At 43.9% G+C, this 24,002-nt stretch overlaps 1 protein-coding gene across 3 annotated transcripts in view; it reads right to left on the reverse strand.

Moving 5' to 3' along the window:
- KALRN (kalirin RhoGEF kinase) overlaps positions 1-24,002 on the reverse strand; it is a 721,333-nt gene that overhangs the window by 636,485 nt on the left and 60,846 nt on the right. The window contains exon 1 of one of the 3 annotated variants that reach the window (XM_054575198.1): positions 16,613-16,826. The exons of the other annotated variants lie outside the window; for them this stretch is intronic. Coding sequence (XP_054431173.1) covers positions 16,613-16,679 — 67 coding nt within the window. The 5' untranslated portion in view covers positions 16,680-16,826. Of the gene's footprint in view, positions 1-16,612; positions 16,827-24,002 lie in introns of those variants that run through there. 3 annotated transcript variants of the gene reach the window in all.

The raw sequence follows: 24,002 nt of genomic DNA on the forward strand, positions 1-24,002 counted from the left end.
GCACCTTGAAAGGTACACAGGGAGGAACGGAAGTTTCTGGCACCAAGGTGAGAGCTGGGGGTCAGCTTTCTCCCAAACAGAAAGGCAGGCAGAGGCCTTTGTCTCTTTTCTGAGCCCTCCCCCAACAGAGCCACAGAGCCGACAGGCTGGTGCCATATCTGAGACTCCATCAACCTGACTAACACTGTTTGCCCCACACTGGAGATCCCCAGAGACTCCGTTCCACCTAACTTATGGGCCCACCCAAGCTGCTTTTCCATATGAATGGCTGGTCTTGGCTCATGCTTCACTACTCCCTAAATCCTCTCAAGCAAACAACAGCCTTCCTCAGCGAATCCCCAGCCCCCTGTACGTCTTGCTGCGTGGTTCCAGGCCCAGCACTAGCAGCAACCAGCCCAGATGCACAGCTTGGCTTCGCCTGGGAATCTCCAAGCCCACCACAAGTAGCAGCCATCTCAGGTTGCTTTATAGCTCAGGCAGGGTGGCCTCGGGCAGAACACAGATGGGGCTGACCTTGGCCTGCACCACCTGGGAAACCCCAGGGCCTGTGCACCCAGTCAACAGCTACTGACCGCTTCAAAGCACCACCACGCTGCCCCTACAGAGCTGATCCTGCACGGAGGGTGGACGCTGGTGGTCAGCGGTCACAGCCAGTCCTTGCAACTGAATGGCCTGGGCAAATCCCTCCCATTGACCTGCAAAGGCTCAACAACAAGAGGAGGGTGTACTCAGCCCACACAAAGGCTGCACCTCGAGTACCCAGCTTGGGTGATAGGAGAGGCTGAGCCACTGGCCCCTACAGGACACCTCCTACATTAGGCCACACTACCAAGACAGGGAGTCACAGCAGCTGGACCTAGTACATAGAAACAAACACAGGGAGGCTGCCAAAATGAGCAAAGAAACATCACCCAAATCAAAGAACAGATAAAAATTCCATAAAAAGAACTAAACAAAATCGAGAGAAGCAATCTATCAGATGCAGAGTTCAAAACACTCGTTGTAAGGATGCTCATGGAACTTAGTGAGGACAGCAACAGCGTAAAAAAGATCCAGTCAGGAACGAAGGATGCACTAATAGAAATAAGGAACAATTTACAGGGAAACAACAGTAGAGTGGATGAAGCCGAGAATCAAATCAATGATTTGGGACACAAGGGAGGAAAAAACAACCAACCAATCAGAACAGCAAGTAGAAAATAGAATAAAAAAAAAAAAAAGACAAGGATAGTGGAAGCAGCCTCTGGGACAACTTCAAGCATTCCAACATTCACATCATAGGTTTGTCAGAAGGAGTAGAGAAAGAGCAAGACATTGGAAATCTAGTTGAAAAAATGATGGAAAAAAACTTCCCTAATTTCGTGAAGGAAACAGACATGCAAGTCCAGGAAGCACAGAGAGTCCCAAACAAGATGGATGAAGAGAAGCCCGCTCCAAGGTACATCATAATTAAAATGCCAAAGGTTAAAGATAAAGAGAGTATCTTAAAAGCAGCCAGAGAAAAGCCGTTAGTTACCTACAGGAGAGTTCCCGTAAGACTGTCAGCTGATTCCTCAAAAGAAAGTATGCAGGCTAGAAGGAATGGCAAGAAATATTTAAAGTCATGAAAAGCAGGGGCCTACAGCCAAGATTACTCTACCCAGCAAAACTATCACTTAGAATCAAAGGGCAAATAAAGAGCTTCCCAGACAAGAAAAAAACTAACAGCGTTCATCATCACCACCACACCATTATTAGATGAAATGTTAAAGGGGCTTATTTAAGAAAAAGAAGAAGATCAAAACTATAAACAACAAAGTGGCAATAAATATGTACCTATTAACAACTGGATCTAAAAAAACAAACAAAGCAAACGAGAAGAACAGAGACAGAATCATGGATACTGAGAGTATTTTGATGGTTGCCAGATGGGAGGTGGGTCTTGGGGAATGGGTGAAGAGGTGAGGGGATTAAGTGCAAATTGGTAGTTATGGAATATCCATGGGGATGTAAAGTATAGTATAGGAAATGGAGTAGCCAAAAAACTTACACACATGACCCAGGACAGGAACAATGGTGTGGGGATTGCCTGAGAGAGTAGGGGGTGCTGGATGGAGGGGGGCAAAGGGGGAAAAATTGGGACAATTGTAATAGTGTAATCAACAAAATACAATTTTAAATAAATAGATAAAGAAATGAACCTAGAAAGAAACCACCCTACATGGAAACTTGAAACACATCTGGCTATAATCTGGGTCCAAGGAACATCAAGCATTCTACTTTGGTTAAAGTAGAACTGGATGGTAGTATCCCTAGGGCTCTGGCAAAAGAAAATGATCAATGCAGGAAAAAGTTACCATTCCAGGCTTCAAATTATCCTCATAAAATCTTTTTATAAAATAATTACCTGGAAGAGTTCTGGCCACGATGAAGGCATAGGTAGATACACATTACTTCCTTGCACAAACAAAAGAAGAACAACAAAAAATTTAAAAACAAAATATAACTAGAACTGCCAGAATATCAAACTGTGGCAGTCTGACAACCAGGGAGGTAAAGAAGAAACACTCATCCAGACTGGCAGGAAGGACAGACATGGGCACTGGGGCAGACAGGATACATAGGAAGGTGTTGGCTGGAGGACCAAGTGGGCAAGGCAGTAGCTGGCAGTCCGGGTGGTCCCACATTTGCCTGAGGATAAACTGGGAGGAAGAGATGAGGAGTGAGACACACCATGCAATCCAGGGTTGCAGTGCTGGAAAAGAAAGCCTCAAAACCCCTGGAGGCAAAAACCTGTCGGGGTTGTGGCAGCAGGAGAAACTCCCAGCTTCATGGGACAGTCCGTTGGAGAGACCCACACAGTCCTAGAACATACACAAACCCACCCACCTGGGAGTCAGCACCAGAAGGGCCCAATTTGCTTTTGGGTAATGGGGAAAGCGACTGAAAGCAAGCTGGGAGCTGAGCAAAAGGTATTGTTTTCTCTCAGACCCCTCTCCCATATACAGCATCACAACTCAGTGACCTGGGTTGCCCCACCCTGGCAAATAACTAAGGCCTGCCCCTCCGAACGTAGCAGGTGCACTGAGACAAAGTAATGTGGCCCAAGTGAAAGGACAGATCAAAGCTCCAAAAATAGAACTAAGCAATGAACAGATAGTCAACCTATTAGATGCCTAGTTCAAAATGCTGGTAATCTGGATACTTACAGAATTGTTTGAATATGGTCACAAAATGAAGGAAAAAGTGAAGGCTATGCAAAGTGAAATAACAAAAAATATATAGGGAACCAACAGTAAAGGGAAGGAAACCAGGACTCAAATCAACAATTGAGAGCAGAAGAAAGAGATACTCAACCAGAACAGAATGAAGAAACAAGAAATCAAAAAAATGAGGAGATACTTAGGAACCTCTGGGACAACTTTAAATGTTCTGACATCCAAATCATAGGGATGCCAGAAGGAGAAGAGGAAGAGCAAGAAATTGAAAATTTATTTGAAAAAATAATGGAGAACTTCCCCAGTCTGGCCAAGGAAATAGACTTCCAGGAAATCCAGGAAGCTCAGAGAGTCCCAAATAAGTTGGACCCAAGGAAGCACACACCAAGGCACATCATAATTAAGCTACTCAAGATTAAAGATATGGAGAGAATCTTAAAAGCAGCAAGAGAAAAGGAGACAGTTACCTACAAGGGAGTTCCCATAAGGCTATCAGCTGATTTCTCAAAAGAAACCTTGCAGGCAAGAAGGGGCTGCCAAGAAGTATTCAAAGTCATGAAAGACAAGGACCTACATCCAAGGTCACTCTATCCAGCAAAGCTATCATTTAGAATGGAAGGGCAGATAAAGTGCTTCCCAGATAAGGTCAAGTTAAAGGAGTTCATCATCACCAAGCCCTTATTATATGAAATGTTAAAGGGACTTATCTAAGAAAAAGAAGAAGATCAAAAACTATGGACAGTAAAATGACAAGAAACTCATAACTATCAAAACTGAACCTAAAGAAAACAAAATAAAAACAAACTAAGCAAACAACTAGAACAGGAAGAGAATCACTGAAATGGAGATCAGAGAGGAGGGGGAGTGGGGAGAGTGGGGAAAAAGGTATAAGGGAATAAGAAACATAAATAGTAGGTACAAAACAGACAGGGGGAGGTTAAGTATAGCATAGAAAATGGAGAAGTCAAAGAACTTATATGTACGACCCATGGACATGCACTAAGGAGGGCAGGGAATGCTGGTGGGGGGTCGTTGCAGGGTGGAAGGGAATAAACGGGAGAAAAAAATGGGACAACTGTAACAGTATAATCAGTAAATCATATATATTATTTAATAACTGACCCAACATAACATAGAAAAACATGAATAAATCAATTAATTTTTTTTAAATAAAAAGAGAAAATAATGACCTGGCCACAATCAAAGATAACACAAGGGGAACAAAACACCATGAACAAGAACCATCAGAAAGAGCAGACTACAGAAACACACCCACAAGGACTTCAGATATTGGAATTATAGGGGTAATAATGCAATAAAGAAGTAAGAGAAATTTTTATTTAACCTCTTTTAAAAGTGATTTTAAAAATAATTAAGTGGGGATTCTAGAACTGAAAAATACTTGAAATTAAGAAGTCAATGAACAAATTTAATAATTACTAGACATAGCTGAATAGAGAATAAACTGGAAGAAAAGTCAGAAGAAACCATCTACGATGCACCATGGACAGATAAACTTATGAAAAATGTAGAAATAATAAGAAACATAGATGATACAGTGAGAAATTTTAACTTCAATCAATTTGAAAACTGAATCAAATTCAAGAAACTTTCTTTTCAATTAATTGGTATTCCAAAAGAGATGAAAAAGAACAGAGAAAATGGCTGAAAATATTCCAAAACTGGTGAAAGGCAACAATCTATAGATGTAAGAAATCTGATGTACCCAAGCAGACTACATAAGAGAGAATCTGGTGAGAATACTGAGCTTCTGTTTTATCAACCCAGCTTCTGAACTTCTTGTTAACAGTAGCAAGAGAAGAAGCAGAAAAAGAGAAGGAAAAGTACTTATTTTTTAAGCCATTTTGAGTATGGGGTCAGTCACCTGAAGTCAAAAGCATCATAAAGGATATTCATAGCAAAAATAAAGTATCTACCATTTATTGAACATCTACTATTTGTCAGTCATATATACTCTTGAGTAGTGATGAGAGTAGATCACTGCACAAAGACTTCAATTTTGTGTAATGCCCCACAAAGCCTTATAAGGTAACATATCAGTCAATATAGGCTTGGTAGACTATGTCTACAGACTACTTCAAAATGTCAACAGCTTAACAGAAAAGATGATTATTTCTTGTTTATCCTAGATATTCAATATGGTTCAGCAGAAGGTTAAGCTCATATTGATGGAGGTTTTATGCCAACATAACTTCTACAATCCATGAAACAGTGGGACAATGAAGTAAATTGTATATTGTCTTTTAAAGCTTCTATTTAGAAATGAAACACAACTCTGTTCTCATTTCATTGGTCAAAGCAAGGCACATGGTCAAAGGTATAAGGAACTACAATCTTACCATGTGACTGGAAGGCAGAAAGCTAAAAATATTTAATGAATGTCTCTTCTGATTACCCCAGATAGATATTACCCTAATCCTTCAAATGAGAAAGCTGAGGCTCAGAGAGGTATTTAATATTTGTTAGATAAATGCTTCAAAAATGTACTCATCATTACATCTTCCTGAAGGTGATAACATGACTCTCTTTGGTGATGGGGGTAGTGAGAAGAGAAATGAAGCTGTTATATGACCTCTGTTCAGTGCCAAGCCAAGTACCTAGCTGTATCTCATCTTATTCTATCCCAGAATCACTACCCTTAGAGGCAGTGTATAGGACCAAAGCAGTCAGGGCAAATATCCTAGTCCTTCCATTGCTCTTTGTGCTAACTAGAACCTTCCATGGTAAAGACTGGACTGAAACTGGCCAGAGAGTGAGTTTGTATACAGGCGCTAAGGGTTCCCACTATCTTATATCTCCCAGGTGTTCAAGATGTGGTCAACAGGGAAAAAATAAGCCCACATAATCCTGTTGTCCATGCCAAGTGTCTTAACTTTGATCTTTCCAGATTCAGAAAGCTTGTCTAGGCAAAGGAGATACGAACTGAGAGAGAACTCAGCCCATCATGTCCAAACACCAGAAAGAGACACATTGTTCTTTTAGGTCCTCAAGACATTCCTATGAGGTGGATTTTCCAGCCTCTAATGTGCAGCACATTCTCCATCTCCTCCCATACTTGCTGATGACACATGCCCTCTGCCTTACAGTACCCTACATCTATTGCCAGGCTCCTTTGGTTGCCCTTCATGATACACATGCCTGCCTCTGCCCAGCCCTGTCCAGCCCTCGGCAGACACGACAGCATCTAACTGAGATTCTATCCCTGTGGCAAGGAAGGAATCAATACCACGGTTATTTATTCATTTATGTGTTGGTTTATTTCTTCCAAGGGATGGGCCAATGGTTAAGGGGAAGGGGAGGGAAAGTCCAGAAAAGAAACTGTAGTGGGTCAGAGATTGGTGAAAGAAGTGTCTCCATAATTTCAACTGCTTTCCGACCACATCGTTTCTAGTTGAGCCCTCCTGGGGTGAAAGATTGGGATGGGAGTTTGTAACCTTAATTACACCTCAAAACATTTGGCTGTGTTCACCCAGAAACTTCCAGCAGGAAAAAAAAAAAACAACAGCAAAAAACGTGGTTTCCATTACAGTGTCACTGAGGGACTTGTACTGGGATTGGGATCATTGAAATGAAACACTGATGAGTAAGCCATGGCATTTTTGTCTCCAAGACTTATCTTCCTTCCTGCACCCCTGGCCCTGTACTGTATTTTAAGGCAGGCTTAAAATAGTCTATAAAATATGGAGCTCATTACCCCATCTAACATATTTAATTTGGCATGAACAGATTAAAAGCCCCATGCCAATTCTCCCTCCTCGACTGGGTTCATAAGGAAGACATTCCTCTGCGTTTGCCCCGGGCTGGGTTCTTTAGAGGGCAATTCTGCAATAGACTGGGAGAGCCAGGAGGTGCCACTTCCAACTCTATTCAGCTTATTTTTTTTTATGATAATAACAAAGGAGGATGGAGAAAGAAATACAATCCTGCTTCTGGAGCTTCTAAGAAATTTTTCCTGGAGCCTTAAAACATCAAATCTAAACTAGACATTCTTCAACCCATGAATTCTCGTCTGCCCATTCTTCCACATACAATGATAGATCAGGGCTGCTGAGCATGTTAAAGGGGTACAACTGAGTTGAAACCGCAGGGGAATGTAATGGATAGATACCTCAAATAGAAGTTTTTGTGCCCTGGCTTCATATGTAGGCTCAGCCAATAACCTGCTAGGCCTTTAGAAAATGAAATCATTTCTTTGAGCTGTTTACTTATCTGTTAAATGAGAGGTCTCTTCCAGTTCTGTGTCCTTCTTTTGCTGGGGTACAGTTATAGAGGCAAAGAAAGTGACAAATAAAAACCTCCTCTTACAACTGATCTTGTTTGACCCAATACCAGCTCCAACCAGTAAATTCACTTTTTATCTGATAAAGTCCCAGCCTTCTCTGATTACACCTACCCTCTGAATCACTACAGTGTTTGCATTGCATTTTCTCTCACCCTGAATATCCTTTTCCCTTGCTCTATTCAAATCCTTAAAAATCCAAATACTTACTCACAAGGACAGTGTGCTTAATAGAAAATATGTGCTGATGGCTTGATTTACCAGTTTTTAATGTGGTCCAGGCACAGATGTCTTCTCTCCAAGGGTTGCCCACAGGGTCCAGCATAGGGTTTTGTATAACAAAGGAGGAGGAACTGATCTCTTGATTGCACTGACAGGCTCCTGATTCCTCACACATTAACAGTCCCCTCTGAGCCACTGAATGGCAGACTGTCCAAGTGATAGACCACCCCCCCCCTGCCCCCTAGATATGAGTCTATGGGGTCCTCTCTGAGTCCCCTCAGTTATCTCACCTATTTAATGAGAACAGCTCCTCATTCACAGAGTTGCTGCAGGCTTAAATGAAGCAGGTAAGGACCTATACAATGTCTTGAATACCTATCCCACCTCTCAGGTCTCACCCCATGACAATGCCTACTCCTTTGCTTAAGAATATAAAAGCCATCTGAATTGCATTTCCTCACTTTTTTCCTTTCTTCTACTTAAAAATAGCTCTCTAAGCACCCCTTCTTCCTTCCTTCCAGCAGAGGAAGCACTGTCCCTCCTCCAGTCTATCACTTCCATCTGCACTCTTTATTCAACCCACCCCTACCTCCTCCAGGTCATTGCTAAACTATACAGCACTTATCACAAGCTCTTATTATATGACATGTGCATTGTCTGCCTCATTCTAGAAGGCAAACTTCATGAAGACTTCATGCCTTACTCATGCTGTATCCCCACCAAATAGCACAGTGCCTGAAACCCTGTTGGTGTTCAATGAATATTTATTGAATGGATTAACAAATCCATTTTTGCTCATCATTTTCAAAGTTCTCTCTGTCGTTGGTCCCCTCCCCCAGCCTCAAACACATTCAGGCTTCCCTTTTTTAACCAATCACTTGTCCCTAATGTCTCACCAATGACCATTCTATTTTACCTTGTATTTTCTTTTTTTTTAATTAATTAATTTATTTTTTCAAATACACTTGTCTCTGCCTACCTCCCACCACTTTCCCTTGCCCCCTCCCTCCCTCCCTCCTTCAATTCTTCCCCTTTGGTTTTGTCCATGAGTCATTGCTATATGTTCCTTGACTTTTCCCTTCCCTTCCTTTTCCCCCTTTACCTTGTATTTTCTGACATATTTCTCAAACAAACAGTATGTGCTTGCTGCTGCCTCATCCCCATTACCTCCTACCACCCCAGTCTGGTTTCTCCTCATCAAGGATGCTGAAACAAGGTTGTGAGTAGTCATAATGCCATCTGTCACCAAACACTCAACATTGCCCCATTTCCCTGCAGATGGCACCCCTAACTGTCCCTTCATCTCTACGGTCACGAATTTATTGTATCCTGGCTCTCTTCCTACCTTTGGGAATATTCTTCCCACTCCTTTGGTTCTGTCTCCCTGTGTCCATACTTTCTAAGATCAGTCTCCGCTAGTCACATTTTCCCCTATATTGTCTTTCCTGAACTAACATTAATTTCACTATCACTTTTAGGCAGAAGACTCAAAATCATGCATCCCCTACCCTAACTGCTCTCTAGAAACACGGACATACTTCACTTGTATGAGGGAATTGGGCATTTGGTTCTACCACGTGGTACCACATTATACTTCTTTGTAGTCCCAGTACCTAGTCTACTGCCTGATATGTGGAAATTGCTCAATACATTTTAAAAAGTGAATGCTACTACCCTGCCATCATTTGCCTTTAGCCTGACATGCAAGCAAGACTCTTCACAAGGTGGCCCAAACTTACCTTGCCAAACTTAACTCTAACCATACAGGTGCACTGGACATTCTGTACCTTCCAACTTCCATCCTCATCAGTGAGCACTACTAAAGCTTAATTCAGTTCTCTCCATTTTATTCCACCTGCCACTGTATTATTTACTGTGCTATTTGTCATTGTCTATTTCCTCCACTAGACTCTAAAGCTCCATGAAGACAAGAATACTGTCTTCTTCAGCACTGTATTCCCAGAGCCTTGAATAAGGCACAGCATATAGTAGGTCCTTAGAAGATATTTATTGAATGAGTGAGCATTCCCTCCTTCATTCAGACCCAAATATTTATCCCTCTTGTGAATTCATGGCACTAATTTGGCAATGCAACATGAAATAACACCTTGTGGTGTCACATAGATATACTGTAGGTATTGTAGGTGTATTATTTTGTAGGTATCATCTACATAGAACCATGGAACTAGAAGGAATCCGTACAAGTAATCCACCATCTGGTAGAGGGACCAACAGAGACTCAGAAGTTACTTCTAGTTCTTGATATTTTATTTTAGAAGTTTGAATTATGAGCTCCCTGAAGAAAGTAACCCTACTTCCTACCCCTAGCCACTCCCTGCTCTGCCTGGTCCCTTAGCGGATACTATTACTACTGCCACTAATAACACTACTTATCGCCTTGACAATTTCTTTGATAACAAGCTACCTCCATCCATAAGGTGAAGAGCAAATCCATCAGTTACACTGGAATCTGGTTGGCTTTCAGACCATCCAGGGACACAGCTGCCCCATTGCCCCCTTGGCTCTAAGCAATCACTGAATGCACTGCAACAGAAGACCAGGACCTGGGAGCCACGCCACACCCCGGGAAATGCTGCTTTACTGGTCTCTCATCACAGTAACCTCCACCACACTGGATGGAAACACCACACCAGGACCTCACAGAGCAGCTATCAGTGTCCTTTCCCCAGGGCTTGGCCTAGATATATCTTGCCTAGTGATCTCACACCACAGACAAGACATCCAGTGATATATTCTACTCTCTGCTGACAGGGGAGATGGGCAGATGCCCCAGTTTGACATGCACACTGAAGAGAGAGAAGGATGGGGACATCATATACCTGTATGATGGCAGGTATGGGAGAGAACTCATCCCAGATGAAGTCAGGGGCCTGGACTGACTCTTCTCCTCGCAGCTCTGTCACTTTAGTACAGTATTTAACCTTTACAAATCCATTTTCTGTGAAATGAGAAATAAAGTAACCCATTCTAAAGAGACATAATGATGACCGAAGGGCTAAGATATTGGAAATGTCAAATCATTACAGTTATCTTTTTATTTTTCCTCCTTAACAAGTCAATGATAATTAGTACCTTTCTTCATTCCCTGGAGAGTTCAAACACTCTTTTAGCCAAAGTTATTTGTTGGGTTTCCTATTAGAATCCAACCTTGAACTAGGGTTTTGAAGTTTAGAAGAAGAAGGATGTGAATTAACCATAGGAAGGGGAGACTTTGGGCATTTCAAGTGGAAGCACAGAAAATACAAACGTTGCTGGGAAGGCTCTGGTGTAGAGCGACAGGGAATTGCTCTGGGACAGTGTTCCAAACTGTGTTCAAACTGTTTATTGCACAAGAGGCCTGGTTCCTTTAAGAAGGTAGTCTTGTGCCAAAAGTCAGTTAAATAACTATATATCTACCTGCAACTTATAAAGCTAAGTTAAAGTAACTTCTTTATGTATTATATGAATATGCAGTTCAAATGGGAAGGTGATTACAACCTAACCTCCTCTAATTACTAAATTCTTAGCACAGGAGAGCCACCCAAACCACTTTTCATACCAAGCTGCATGCTTTTCTTTACTTTTTCCTACTGACCATAGGAGGCAAGGAGCAAGACATAAAGGCTGGCACAAAGAAGCCATACGTCCTCCTGTGCACATATATGCAACGGCTAACAAGAGCAGGACAAGCCAAACCAAGGTGGGTATGCAGCTTGCAGCATGGTAGGAACTGGCCTAAAATGGACTAAGCAGAGATACTAAATCCGACCCAGTGAGGGGCCAGAGCTGAGCAGCAAGCAAGCTAGACGCAGGGCATCTGACAGTGACAGGAAACCAAGGGCCAAGAAAAGAGCTGAAGGCATGGGAAGGAAGAGACCAAATATAAGGTGCTCTGAGAGCTGCGCCTGAGGGTCAGTTGCCTCTTGACCTTGCACTACACCTGGGCAGAGTCAACCCTTAGATTAGAACATTTAAGAGATTTGAAGGTTCAGGCACAGAGAATGTCCAGGCAGGAAGAGGAAAACTTCAGTGAGAAACACAAGTAGATTCCTGATTGAAGAAGAGGCCCAACCCTGTGGAAGCTTCAGAAAAGTTACTGTCCTTACCACCCATTTATCCAGCAGGGAGAAGGGATTTTTCCTTCTCTAATTGTAGCTGAGTACAGGCAGTGACCACCTATTAGAGCTACACTAAGCAAGTAGGAAATTGTTATGTTTTAGGGTTTTTGTTTTTTGGGATTTTTTTTTTTTTGACATCTGGGGTGATGAACAACCACCTCAATCTCCAGAGCCCTAGGTAGCCAGAAGAGAGAGCAACAAACCCAAAAACAAGGTGGCACCAGACAACATCCTGGGACACAGGTAAATTTTTTCCTGATACTATGAAGGAAAGTTGGGTAGTGGCAGAAAATGGTTGTAGTTGAAATTTCTGAAGAAAGTTACATGTATTATAGCCAAAGGATTATGCTCTTTTAAATTTTGTTCCTTAGTACATTCCTATGTTTACTTCTGTGTTCACTATTCTCATACAATGACTGATTTTCTCATTTATTTTATTATTTTGCTGAAGGGTCATTTTTGCCTCTACTCTTGGCATCCATATTAAATGGTGGCACTGAGCAGTTCCCAACCATGGCTGCCAAAAGAGTTCTTCACCTGCAGAGCTCTTTTAACTTGCCAGTGTCCAGCTCGCTTTCCAGCAATTCTGCCGTAATTGCCTGGGGGATGTGGGAAGGGAAGAACTGAATATTGTGCTAAGAGCTCCCGAATGATTATAATGTACATCCAGGGGTAGAACCAGTTGGTTTCTGATCCAGAAACCAAAGAACTTTGTGGTAGCTACGGGGATGGAGACAGAAGATCAAGAAGAAATTAGCAGCCTAAAGTCTGTGTTGTAAATTCAACATATCACTTAGTTTTCCACAATCACTTTTGTACTTCTGTCCCCACTTCACCATATCCACATACCTCCTGCAAGTACTTCCTTGATAATGTTTTAAATCAACTCCATTTTTTACTTAAATTTATTTTTAAAATAAACTTGTGGACTGGGGATAATGGCAATGTCACATAAAAAGGCAGAAGCAAAAGAAGACAGCAGCTCCTAGGAGGAAAAAGTACTCAGTTAGAAGTCAGGAAAGGACAGGCCCACGGCAGGAAATCCAGGATCCACATGGCAAAGTTGGCCCAGGCATAAGGGTGAGAAGGGCTGGAGGCTTGGCAATGGGTTAGAGAGTAACAGAGGAATGCCAGGGAACTGGGTTACAGTTGGTATGGGGTTGTGGCTTTATCCTAAGGGCAGAAGGAAAGAATGGGCTGGAGGAACAGGGAGGCTAGAGACGGCAGCCATCTAGGACCAGAGATGAAGGCAGGGCAGAGTGAGGCCCAGGTAGGGCTGGTGGAAAAGTAAGAGAGAGGTGAAGAGATGGGAACAGGGAGAGATCTGAAGGATGCGTGGGGCTAAGGGGGACCTACGCTGGATGGAATGGGGGAAAGCGGGTAGAGAGCTCAGCAGAAACAGACAGCAGGCAGGTAAGATTGTCCTTCGAGCAGAACAGATTGTCCTCTGGGCAGTGCCAGGCAGTGATGAACAAGAGAACCTCCAGCAACACCTGTGAAGTGCCTACACATCATCTTATGCACTACTGGTGGTGGACGTTCCCACACCCTGGGAAACACATTCTGATACTTTATGAATAAAAAACATCAGTATTTTCATTCTTCCCCTTTCACTACCAAAAAGCATGTAAACAAAGGAATGTAAACCTCCACCTCACTCATCAAGTCCCCATGGATATACCAAAATTCAACAATGAAAAGCAATGTTACTTCTCTTCTCTCATATACCACTCAGGTTTCATATCTGTATGAGTCCCTTTCTTTGGGTGGACAATCCTCACCATAGGAACCATCTCCTTAGTCATCATCTGTAAGCACCAAACACAATCAGCAGAGTGACAAACGTCCAGTAACAAATACTGTAAAACAGCATCTACTATTAATGAAATAAACCCTCAAAATAATCATGATAATGAAGAAGCTGGCAGTTCATTATCATATAAATCCTTACATATAGTTAAGTACAGTGCAAGAAAACAATTCCTTTGATTTGTTTTAAATCCTTACACATAAAGAATAATGATGGGGGAGATGAAAGATTGGTCTGCAATCACCAAGGATACACTGTCTTCTCTACGTGAAGTTTATTTCTGCTCTATGATGTGTTCTAATGCTTCCTCCCTTTCCCTAGGTGTGGCAAATCTCAGATTCATTTATCCCCCAGTCACAGCCAAGAGAATGACTCAGGCTGGCACACAGCCTGTCAATTATTTCAGTTTCCTGGGCTAAGCTCATCATTTCCCACTTCTTCCCATTTCTTATTCCCTCCTCACTTTCTTGAAGCCTGTTACTTTCAAGATGACAAGAGGCATGACAATGTTAGGGTGAAATAATACAAAATCCAAAAACAGACCAAGGGAGCTAAATTCTGTCAAACTAAAAAGAGATCTAAGAGAATTCTGTTCACTGCCCAAAAGGACAGGTTCATCATTCATCCACTCATTCAACAAATATTTATTGAGCATCTCCCACGGGTTAGCTCAATCTATCATGTCATGTTAAAGCATGCCATTGTCTATAGAATGCTAGCTAACATTACTTAGTAGAGGGAAGTTGCATATCCAAAAATTCTGCTTGAACATGGATGTGGGTGTGCACACATGTACATGTGTACATGTGTAATACTGTGATACCCATTAAATGGAACTGGGCAACATAATCAATACCCAACCCCTCAAAAGCCTGGAAATTAGTTGCCCTACACAATCAGAAGCTGCTAGTCTAAAGCCTGACATTAAAGAAAACCACAGAGACACTGTTTATGAAAGACCAGAAGCTTTCCCATTACAGACACACATGATGACAAAACATGCACGAGAGAACACACAATTCTGGCAACCAACTTTTGCTGTCAAGGAGACAGGTTAATCCTTCAATCCACAAATTCACTAACCTGACATTTCTAAGAATGCCCGACAATTTTACAAGCACTAACACAATTTCCCCAAAATTCTGTAACATAGGTATTGTTATTAATATTCCCATTTTTCAGTTAAACAAACAGGGTCAGTTTGAGGGTAAATTATTTATTCAAGGGTACTTAGTAATAGAGCCAAAATCTCAACCTTGGTTTGCAACTTATGAATCTGAGCATTTTCTAAAAAAATAAAACTTATTTTTATTGGCAGTATAGGTTATACATTAACATCAAGTTTCTTCTTATAATAAGTATCATAGGTGATTTGGAATCTTGTTTTAATTCGTGAAAGTATAAATCGTCTCTAAACCTCTAACAATTCTTAATTGGACTTTTCTCAGCTCCTGGTGATTATATACCACCTGTTCCTGCCCTTCCTAAGACGTTTGAGGAGAGTGAAGATTAACTGTGTTGGTAATGAAAACTAACATTTAAAGGGCATTTTCTTCATACCAGGCACTGGAATAAGCACTGTAGCAACCTCTGAGTTGGTGCTGCTATCATTGCCACCCCCTTTCAAAATGAAAAAAGGAAGCACAGAGAGGTAAAGTCACTTGCCTGAGGTCACATAGATAAGGAGGGTTCACGCCTGTGGTCTCCTTCTCCTTCCCCCAGGCTATGGTTTCAGCTGGTTAGAAGTTCTGGCTCTCTTCCTAACATTCTCATCTAATCTCTAGTCCAAGCTCCCACTGGCCTGTTTCTCAATGCTAGTGAGAGACTGCTTTTCACAAGTGCTGGTCTGGTTTCCTCCATCTTTGATTTCCGACCGATAAGAGCCCTGCTCTGTGCAGTTCTCCGCTTCCACCTGGCACTGACCTCCTGGCACACCTAAGACTTCCCAGTGGGGATGAGGATACAGTGGGGCATGTAGCAGGGCTTCCCCAGCACCACCTTTTCTGTCAGGGGTTTGATCTCCTTCTAGTCAAAACCTCTTAAAGGAGTCGGAGCTTTTTAAAAATAACACTAAACATGTTTTAAAAATCCATTACTCATCTCAGCTCACAGTGGCTTTTCTTTACAATGCAATGTCTGGACTTGTGTCGCATGGCCAGGAGATTTAAATTGCATCAGTATTTGATGAGGGAATGTTATTAAGGTCAGATTAATCCGAGTAATAACACAAACCTTCCCTTCCCTTTCCACTAACTGCAAATTCTGTACTGGCTAGCCCTACCTACACATAATCCACAACAGGAGCTGTGCTCAGGACAGGCACAATAAACTCCATGATGCTGAGAGGCATAGGAGGAAATGAACACTTATAAAGCACCTACTGTGCACCAGATATCATGCTATCTGTTTTACAGGTATGGATTAAATAGTAATTCCACAACAAATTAAGCAGATAGGTTTTACCATGCCCATTTACGGAAGGGAAAACAAGCTCAGAAAGGTCACATAAATCAGCAAGGGGTCGCAGAGCTGAGATGGGAGCCTGTGTCCGTTTGGGCCCCCCCCTCCCTCCACCAGCTTCTTGCTGCAGGGACCATTCTCCTTGCTGCACTGCTTCTCAGTGTTCTATCAAGAGCCCTGCAAGACAGGGCCAGACTTCTCTTTGACTATAGTACTGAGCAAGAAATGAAGTCCTGATACACAGACGTTCTCCAAATGGCGCCCTGCTCCTGATTGCCAGCTGGGTCACAAATGTCCCCAGAAAAAGAGCCTTTCTTTACTTTCCGTGGGTTGGCTACTCACCTCTGTCATTCCCTTTTCACTCCCTTCTTGCTCCCCATACCACCACCACCCCACCCCTGCTGTGTCTCTCTCTGTGTTGTCTCTGCTTCCATCTCTGTGTGTATATATCTTCCTCTCTCTCTTACACACACACACACACACACACACACACACAGAGCAATACCTCGATCCAGCAGCCGGAGCAAGCGGAGATACCAAAGATACCACTGGTCCCAGAAGCGGTCCGTCATCCCACCCTGAACTCATCCTTCACAGCCAGTCCCCTCAGCAGAGTCTAGTTCCACTGACGCTGACTGAGGAGGCCGGAATTTCTTGACGTGGGGCTCACACGCAGCCTGCTCTAAGCAAATGCCTGCCTGCAAAGACAACCACCAGTCCTCCCACACAGAGGCTGACTGTGCAGGGAGCCTGTTTCACAGCAACAAAGGAACAAGAGCAGAACACGGCCACCTTGTGCAGACCGAATCTTGCATGGGCCCAAGGGGAGATCAGAGATGGGGAGGGGAGGTGGGGGAACTTTCACAAAGGCTTTACGTTAGAGGTGGTTTTAAGAATGAATCCACAGTCATGACCAAGCTTTGAATTTCATTCCCAGATCTCCTGTCATCCTGGCTCCCTCTGCCTCCCATGCCAGAGGCCAGAGGCCAGTGGCTCCCCTAATAGGACAGGAGTGGGAAGTCAGGAGCTTAGCCATCCTGGACTCCAAAGTCAGCTCAGAGGACCCAACACCTCCCCATGGCCTTGCTCTGTGAAAACCACAGGCACTCCCCCTTCAAGACTGCTAGACCTATGTGACCAGAAAAAGGCCACAGACCCATTCTCCCTAAGTCCTTCATGGATCCTCTGTTATAGTGGACACGGCATAGGCTCTAGAGTCGCACAGTCATGGGTTCAGAGCCTCCAACCACTTCATAGTTGTCAGGCTTCAATCAAGTTACATCGACTCCCTAAGCCCCAGCTTCCTCCTCTATGAACTGGAGAGAAAAGCATTTGCCTCCCAGAGCTCTTGTGAGGCTCCAAGAAAAGGAAGAATTTAGCCTTTCTGGAATAGCTCTCAGTAGGTAACAGTACTCAAGTGTTCCACCTTCCCCTCTTGGCAGTTTATAGTTCCCCCACATCCATACATCCCATGGTTTTCTATCTCCATGCCTTTGCCCTGCTCTTCCTCCCAATAGCATGTCCTCCCCACTCCCCCACTTCATCGTGGTCAAATCCTCCTGGATTTTCCTAATGTCTAACTCAGATGCAACAGAATCCAGGAGGTCTTCCCTGGTCTCCCCAACCGTATATTGCATTTCACTTTCTCCTTCATATATGGCTCTGCTCCCTTACTTGACCATAAACTCCATGAAGATAATATAGTCTACTGTATAATCATCTCTGCATCCCTGAAAGTGCTTCATATAGTGCCCTGGACTTTGCAAGTGCTCAAGTATTTAGTAGTAGAATGAATAAATAGGCAAATGTGTCTGAATACCCATAAAAACATGATTTTGCTTTTCTGTCAGGGAAAGGAATGGACTATGGGGGCCTCAGTCCCTAGGCACTGCCTAAGGCCTAGAGGATGACAGGGCATCATGTCCTTGCCATGTGGGGGACCCATTTCACAGTGATTGCCCACCCACATGGTGAGGCTATTCCCCAGTGGCTAGGAGCCCTCACAGAAGTGAAACCAAAGGGGACCCTAGGTCTGGGACAACCTTGTACCCCAGGCCTAACAACTTCCCAGCAGCATGTACACATTCATCACAGCTTTTATTTCAACCTAGACCATGCCAGCAATATCTTCTCACTGTCCTAATAGAAATGTTTGCATCCCAGGTCTTCTGATTTCCTTCCGGCAGCTGACAGAAGCAGACCCTTCTCCGCGTCAGCTCCTCCTGGGGGCCTAGGCCTCCAAGACAAGACAGGCTGCAGATTCTGACAGAACTCAGACTGGGGAGGAGGCATGTCAGGGTCAGGAGCAAGGAGGGAGAGGGAAGAAGTGAGCAGAGCCACAGTCTCCACTGCTCTGACCCAGAACCACCATTGACTGAATCCTGGCTCCTTAAAGGGCAGCATTGGGACTGAGCAGACACCACTGCCCAAAAGCCACCTCGCAGACTTTGTGAGGATTATTTTGTTAAATGGACAAGACTTAATAACCTTAAATGGACAAGACTTCAGAGTTTAGTTAACACAAGAATGCAAACCCCTCTTCCTCTCCCTCCAGAGAGAAGTGCACTAACCCATAGCGTCCCCCTTCTTCTATGATTAACAAAATCCATCATTCAGGTGTGGCCAGGACTTTTTTAGCTCACAAAGTACTTTCACATCCCTCATCAACTTTGGGCCTCTTAACAGCTTGGCAAGGTCTATAGAATAGGAATCACTTTCTCCAGGCTACAGAACAGAAAACTCATGTTCCCAGAGGTTAAATAACTTGCTTTTCTAGTAGGTGGCAGGGCTGAGAAAAAAGTATGTGCCATCTGTCTCCCCCCAAAGAGAGTTTCTGGGGCTCTGAACTGTTCTCTGAGGAACTGTGACATCTTTCACAGAGTGATGGACATCCTCACCGTAAGGCAGGATCTCCAGGGCAGTGCTGACATGCCATGGGCACAGACTGAGTACAGAGCAGGCATATGTGGCCACTTACTAATAGCCTTTCATATTTTTCTTTGGCTCCTGGCTTGCAGATACCCTGAGGGAAAGCATCTCTAAATAAGAATGCCCACAGTGGATTTCGCTAACACAACTCGGGAGAAACCTGACATGAGAGGGGCACACCCAGGGGTTCCACAGTGCAGGAGACACAGACAGGGTGGCCTGGGAGAAGAGTGCCTGACTCTGAGACAGAAAGTCCTAGTGAATGTGGACAGTGTGTAAACCACTCTGATAGTGCCAATACTACTGTTCCACACCCCATTCTTGGGCCCAGAGAAAGAAGTTGGCCCTGTTCCCTTCCTTCTGGTAGTCAAAGGCAAAGTATTCCATACAGCCTCTTTTTCAATGACAGAGAATAAACATATAAGAAAAATATGGGTACAAGCACTTCCCTCACAAACTGCGAGCCTCAAGCATATCTGTTGGGGTCAGGCTCAGGATGAACTCATTCAACCAGGAATTTTACTAAAGATTGGCTTCAAACCATCAAGCTGGGTTCCTTGGAGCTCCCCAGCCCTTCACTGCTCTTTCTCCACCTCCTGTAGAGCCTCATAAGCCTTACTTTAAATACAGCCCCTCCAGAAGCTGAATAAAATGTTCCAAGAGACTGTAAGAGTTGCAATTTAGCTGCAGTGCAATTAGAAAGGCTAGGATATTGGCCAAGAAAGAGCTTTATTAGGTTTATGTTGTTGCTGTTGATTGCCTTAATGCTCTGCAGTAGCTCCTTCCTTCATTGTGGTCAAAGCAAGCATGGCCATTGGCATGGTTCCTCCAGCCCACTCAGCTGGCTACAGAGACACGTTCTCCAGGGACAAGAAGCACCTCCAGGCCAGCAGCAGCCCATCCATTCCGTCTATCACCCATCTTGATGATCGCTGGTTACTCAATGTCACAACATAGATGTATCCCCTTCTCTTTGCTGTTCCTTCTTCTCAATTTGGCACTGTTTTTTCTCCCTGTCTCTACCCACCCCAACACGGAAACACTGTGTTCCTGATCAGATAAACCCAGCACAAATGTATGGAGCAGAAGGCAAGCAGCACGGAGGGAGGAGAGAACCAATCACATCCCAGATCTTTCCCACTCATCTCCCTGGACAGCAATGACCACTGTTCCTGTGGCAGCACTGGCCGGCTCCCCAGGCACATGGGGCTATTTAATGAGTAAAAGCAACACAGAAGGTGGCACAGTTGCTAGTGTCTGCATGCCAGAGCGAGAACTGTCTGCCAACATGATGTTTTCCCCCCACCCCACCTTAGGAAGTAGGCACCACCAGGCTGCCATTTTGCCCTGCAAGCTGTGCTTCAGTTGCAACACGAAACAAACACTCCAGCAGACACCATCCTCAGCCACCTCCCACACCACTTCTGTCCCCTTGGTGATTAGCACCCAAGTGGTGAAGTGAAGCCTATGGCAACACATTCACAGCCACACCATCCATGGGTTGAGAGGGGATGGATACCTGCCAGTTTCTCCTATGAGAGCCTGATATCCTGAGGTAAACAGGCTCCTTAAGTCCATACCTGAGGACAGCACCTAAGACAAGTATTACCTATCATAGTGAAACTCAAGTCCACCTCTCCCAAGAGGCCTTTTCCAAGCTAACCTCATTCATTCACTATCTCAGGGGTTCTCAAAGTTTAATGGGCAGAAGAGTCACCTTAGAGGGTTGGTTTTCCATGCAGATAACTAGGCCTCACCCCCAGAAACCTGCATTTTTAACAAACTCCTTATATGATTCTGAAATGGTGAACTCTACCAGCTTCTGTCCCTGCTCCTTTCTGTTAAACACAGCACTGACTTAAATCACTGAACTATCTTGGTTGAATTCCAGAGTGTACCCACCTTACCAACACATTCTAACAGTCAAGGAGGGAGGGGGATTCTCAGTCATAAATCCGACTAGAGTTTCCTAGGTAGTAAAGGCATGCCCCGCCTCCCCTCTAGGCTTAGGAGAGGGTCCCACAGGGAGGGGCTGAGAAGCTGCCAGCCAAACGGCTGAGAAATCAGCCTCATCTCTCCACAGGCTCCAGAAAGTGTTCATTCCACCATGGCTCACCACACATCTGTACAATGGCTTTAAATGTCACCTCAAATATCAGGTCAAATGGCAGAAGGAAAAGGGGAAAGCTAATTAGCCTGTCCTGCCCCAGCTTTTGTCACTTTCATTCTTGCTCTCCTCTGACCTCTGCTGAGATCTTGAACTCTCCATTGTTTGAGGGACCCCCAGCCCACGCGGACCTCTCACACTCATGGTCTGCATGGCGTTCTAAACCAAACTGTTAAATGGGAAACACAATCCCTCTCAGGCCCCTTCCTGAGCATTTACAGTTTCCCCACCAGTCAACAGAAGTCCCCTGTTGCTCTGAACCTTCAGCCACAGCATGCCACCCAACATCCCTCCCAATAAGAGTCAGACTCTTCCTTCTTTCTCTGCCTTTTCAAAGCTCACCCATCCTGGGCCCATGAAAAGTATTATAATAATCTCATCCCCTCTAAAGTTTTCACGATGAGAGCTTAGTATTTAGGCCCTCAGGGAACATTTACATTTTGGCAAGAGAGATTGTCATAGGTCAAAGGAAGGAGCCAGTGGAAGTCCAGGCCTTAGATACAAGCAGTGGTTGGGGTAGATATTGGGAGCAAAAAGGAGGGACCAAGACTCTCTTCCCTAAGCTTTCAGAGGCATTTGCCTCTCAGGCCATCCTGGTGAGGGCAGCTCACGGGAGCTGGTGCCTCTTCTACCCTCCCTAACTCACTCTCTTGATCACCCATTGCCTGCTCAGTACATGACTACCTGGTAGGCTGCCTTCTCCAAAGCACCTAAATTATGAAGTAGTTCTGATGTGGGGGCTCAAATGTTGGAAAAATTTTAGTTTCAGGTAATAGCTAATAAGCTTAGTAATGAATGTATATAAAAAGTTATTGTTTCAGGAACTGAAGGTAGGACCCACCTTGACTCCAGGAGACAATAAGCAGTTCCACCTTTGTGCCTCGGAAGGTCTCAAGCAATCAAGATGGTATCTGAGCCATTGTGCTCCACAGTGAGTCTCCCACTGCCCAGGACACAGATAAAGACTACCTTCACGGTCCAGGACATAGATGAAGAGATGCCGCAGCTTTCATCTGATTAACTTTTCCCTGAATTCCAAACCCCTTACCTACACTTTTCTTCTCCTTGTAAAAAGGGCCAGTTGCAAATGGAATTTTAGACGGTCTGTTAGGGTACAAACCCGCTGTCTTCTCAGACCTCTGGCCATCTGAATAAAGTGCCCATACAGATTCAATTCCCGCCTCTGCTTATTGGGTCTGGCAGGTGACAGGCAGCACGAATGCTGGCTTTTCCAGTTTCAGTTCTTCTTGAAGAAAAGGGCTAATAAGCAGTTGGCGAGAATACCTCAGAACTTGACCCAAGAGGCCTAGGTAATTCAGAGAGTTCATTATTGCCGCCTATGCTTCCCTCACAATCAGGAAGGTGGGGTCTTCATCTTATCTGCTCTAGGAGTAGTACGTACAGCCATTAAAGGAGGTGATGTGACTTGATGACACAGGCCCCCTCAAGCCTCAGGACTTCACTCCTCTAAGGTGTGGTTTTTCTTAACTGTTTCTCTCATCTCAGTTCCCATAGTTCATCAACACAGAATCGGGAAAACTGAAGTTGTCAGTCACAACAAATGAAAGCTTTTACTTCACCACGCACATGGGATTCCTACTGCGGAGAATTCTCTCCCTTCTCTCTTCTTTTCATGCCCTCTCCATCTCCTCCAAGAACTTTTCCAAATAAACCCCCACAGTACATTTGCCCTGTGAAACCAGATATGACAGTGATGACTGAGGTTGATAATATTGTAAATGTGAAGTTCAACAAGATCAAAAAGAGCCCGCTGTACTGTTACTGAATAGCAAGTTGAGTCCTGCTGCCCACCACCACCCTCTAGGCAACATTCTGGAGGCAAAGGTTTGGTGATAAAGGAAAGGAGTCTTTATTAAAAAACTACGCAATTCTGGAAAAACAGCTTTCCATATGCTTCAGTCACTTATGGTAAGTCTATCAATTAAGGTTAAACTCTTTAACTCCTGAGTTCCTCTATCATTCTCCCTGTTAGTTTTCAAATATATTATTTCTATAGGGTTAATTTACAAACTAAAACAACGTAAGATACCAAAGCTACACAATCTTGGAAGAATGGCAAGAATGGAAGAATGGCTTCTGCCTCAGAGCCCCTCCCCTCCAGAACACTCAAAGAAGAATCTAACTCTGCCACCCTCGGCCAGGCCAGCCTGGTCCTAGGCTGCACCTGGAGTTTCTTCTCTCACCCAAAATCCATCCAAAATACCATCATTTGGGAAACGCAGGCAATTGCTACACTATTACGCAGGCATCCTCAAGGAACGGAGCCAGAGAGCCAGTCTCTGCCCTCTTTTTATTTTAAATCTTCTAGACCATAATTCCATGCACTGGAGGCATTCAGCTTCTCAGCCAGTCAGTCCTAGACTGTTTACTATTGTCTTGGGCAACCTCCTCCTATGCCCCTTCCTACTCCTCCCCGTGATCTGATCAGATTCTTGTATCAGTACCATCAAAGAAATGCTACATTTTAGTTAGCATATATTTAGAACTAAACATTATTTTTCTTATACTCTGTTGGAGTTTCTTTCTTTTTTGGAAAATCTATAATCTGTGTGATATATAAGGTAACCATCATGGCATCAGAATATTTGACTCACCTGAGTGCCCTGACTCTCCTCACCCACACACAAACACAACAGGCTCTCGATGAGCCAACTTAATTTTCTCTTCCTTGGCTCTTATATTAAAAAAGTAGACAGTCAGTTGCCATGATTACTTTACTTTGCAGCAAATGAATTCTGTTTATGGTTCTTAAAAACAACTGACTCCCACAAATGCTATA

Source organism: Pteronotus mesoamericanus, unplaced genomic scaffold, assembly GCF_021234165.1.
Source record: "Pteronotus mesoamericanus isolate MK-2021 breed Mesoamerican mustached bat unplaced genomic scaffold, CSHL_Meso_final contig_27, whole genome shotgun sequence".
Taxonomy (NCBI): domain Eukaryota; kingdom Metazoa; phylum Chordata; class Mammalia; order Chiroptera; family Mormoopidae; genus Pteronotus; species Pteronotus mesoamericanus.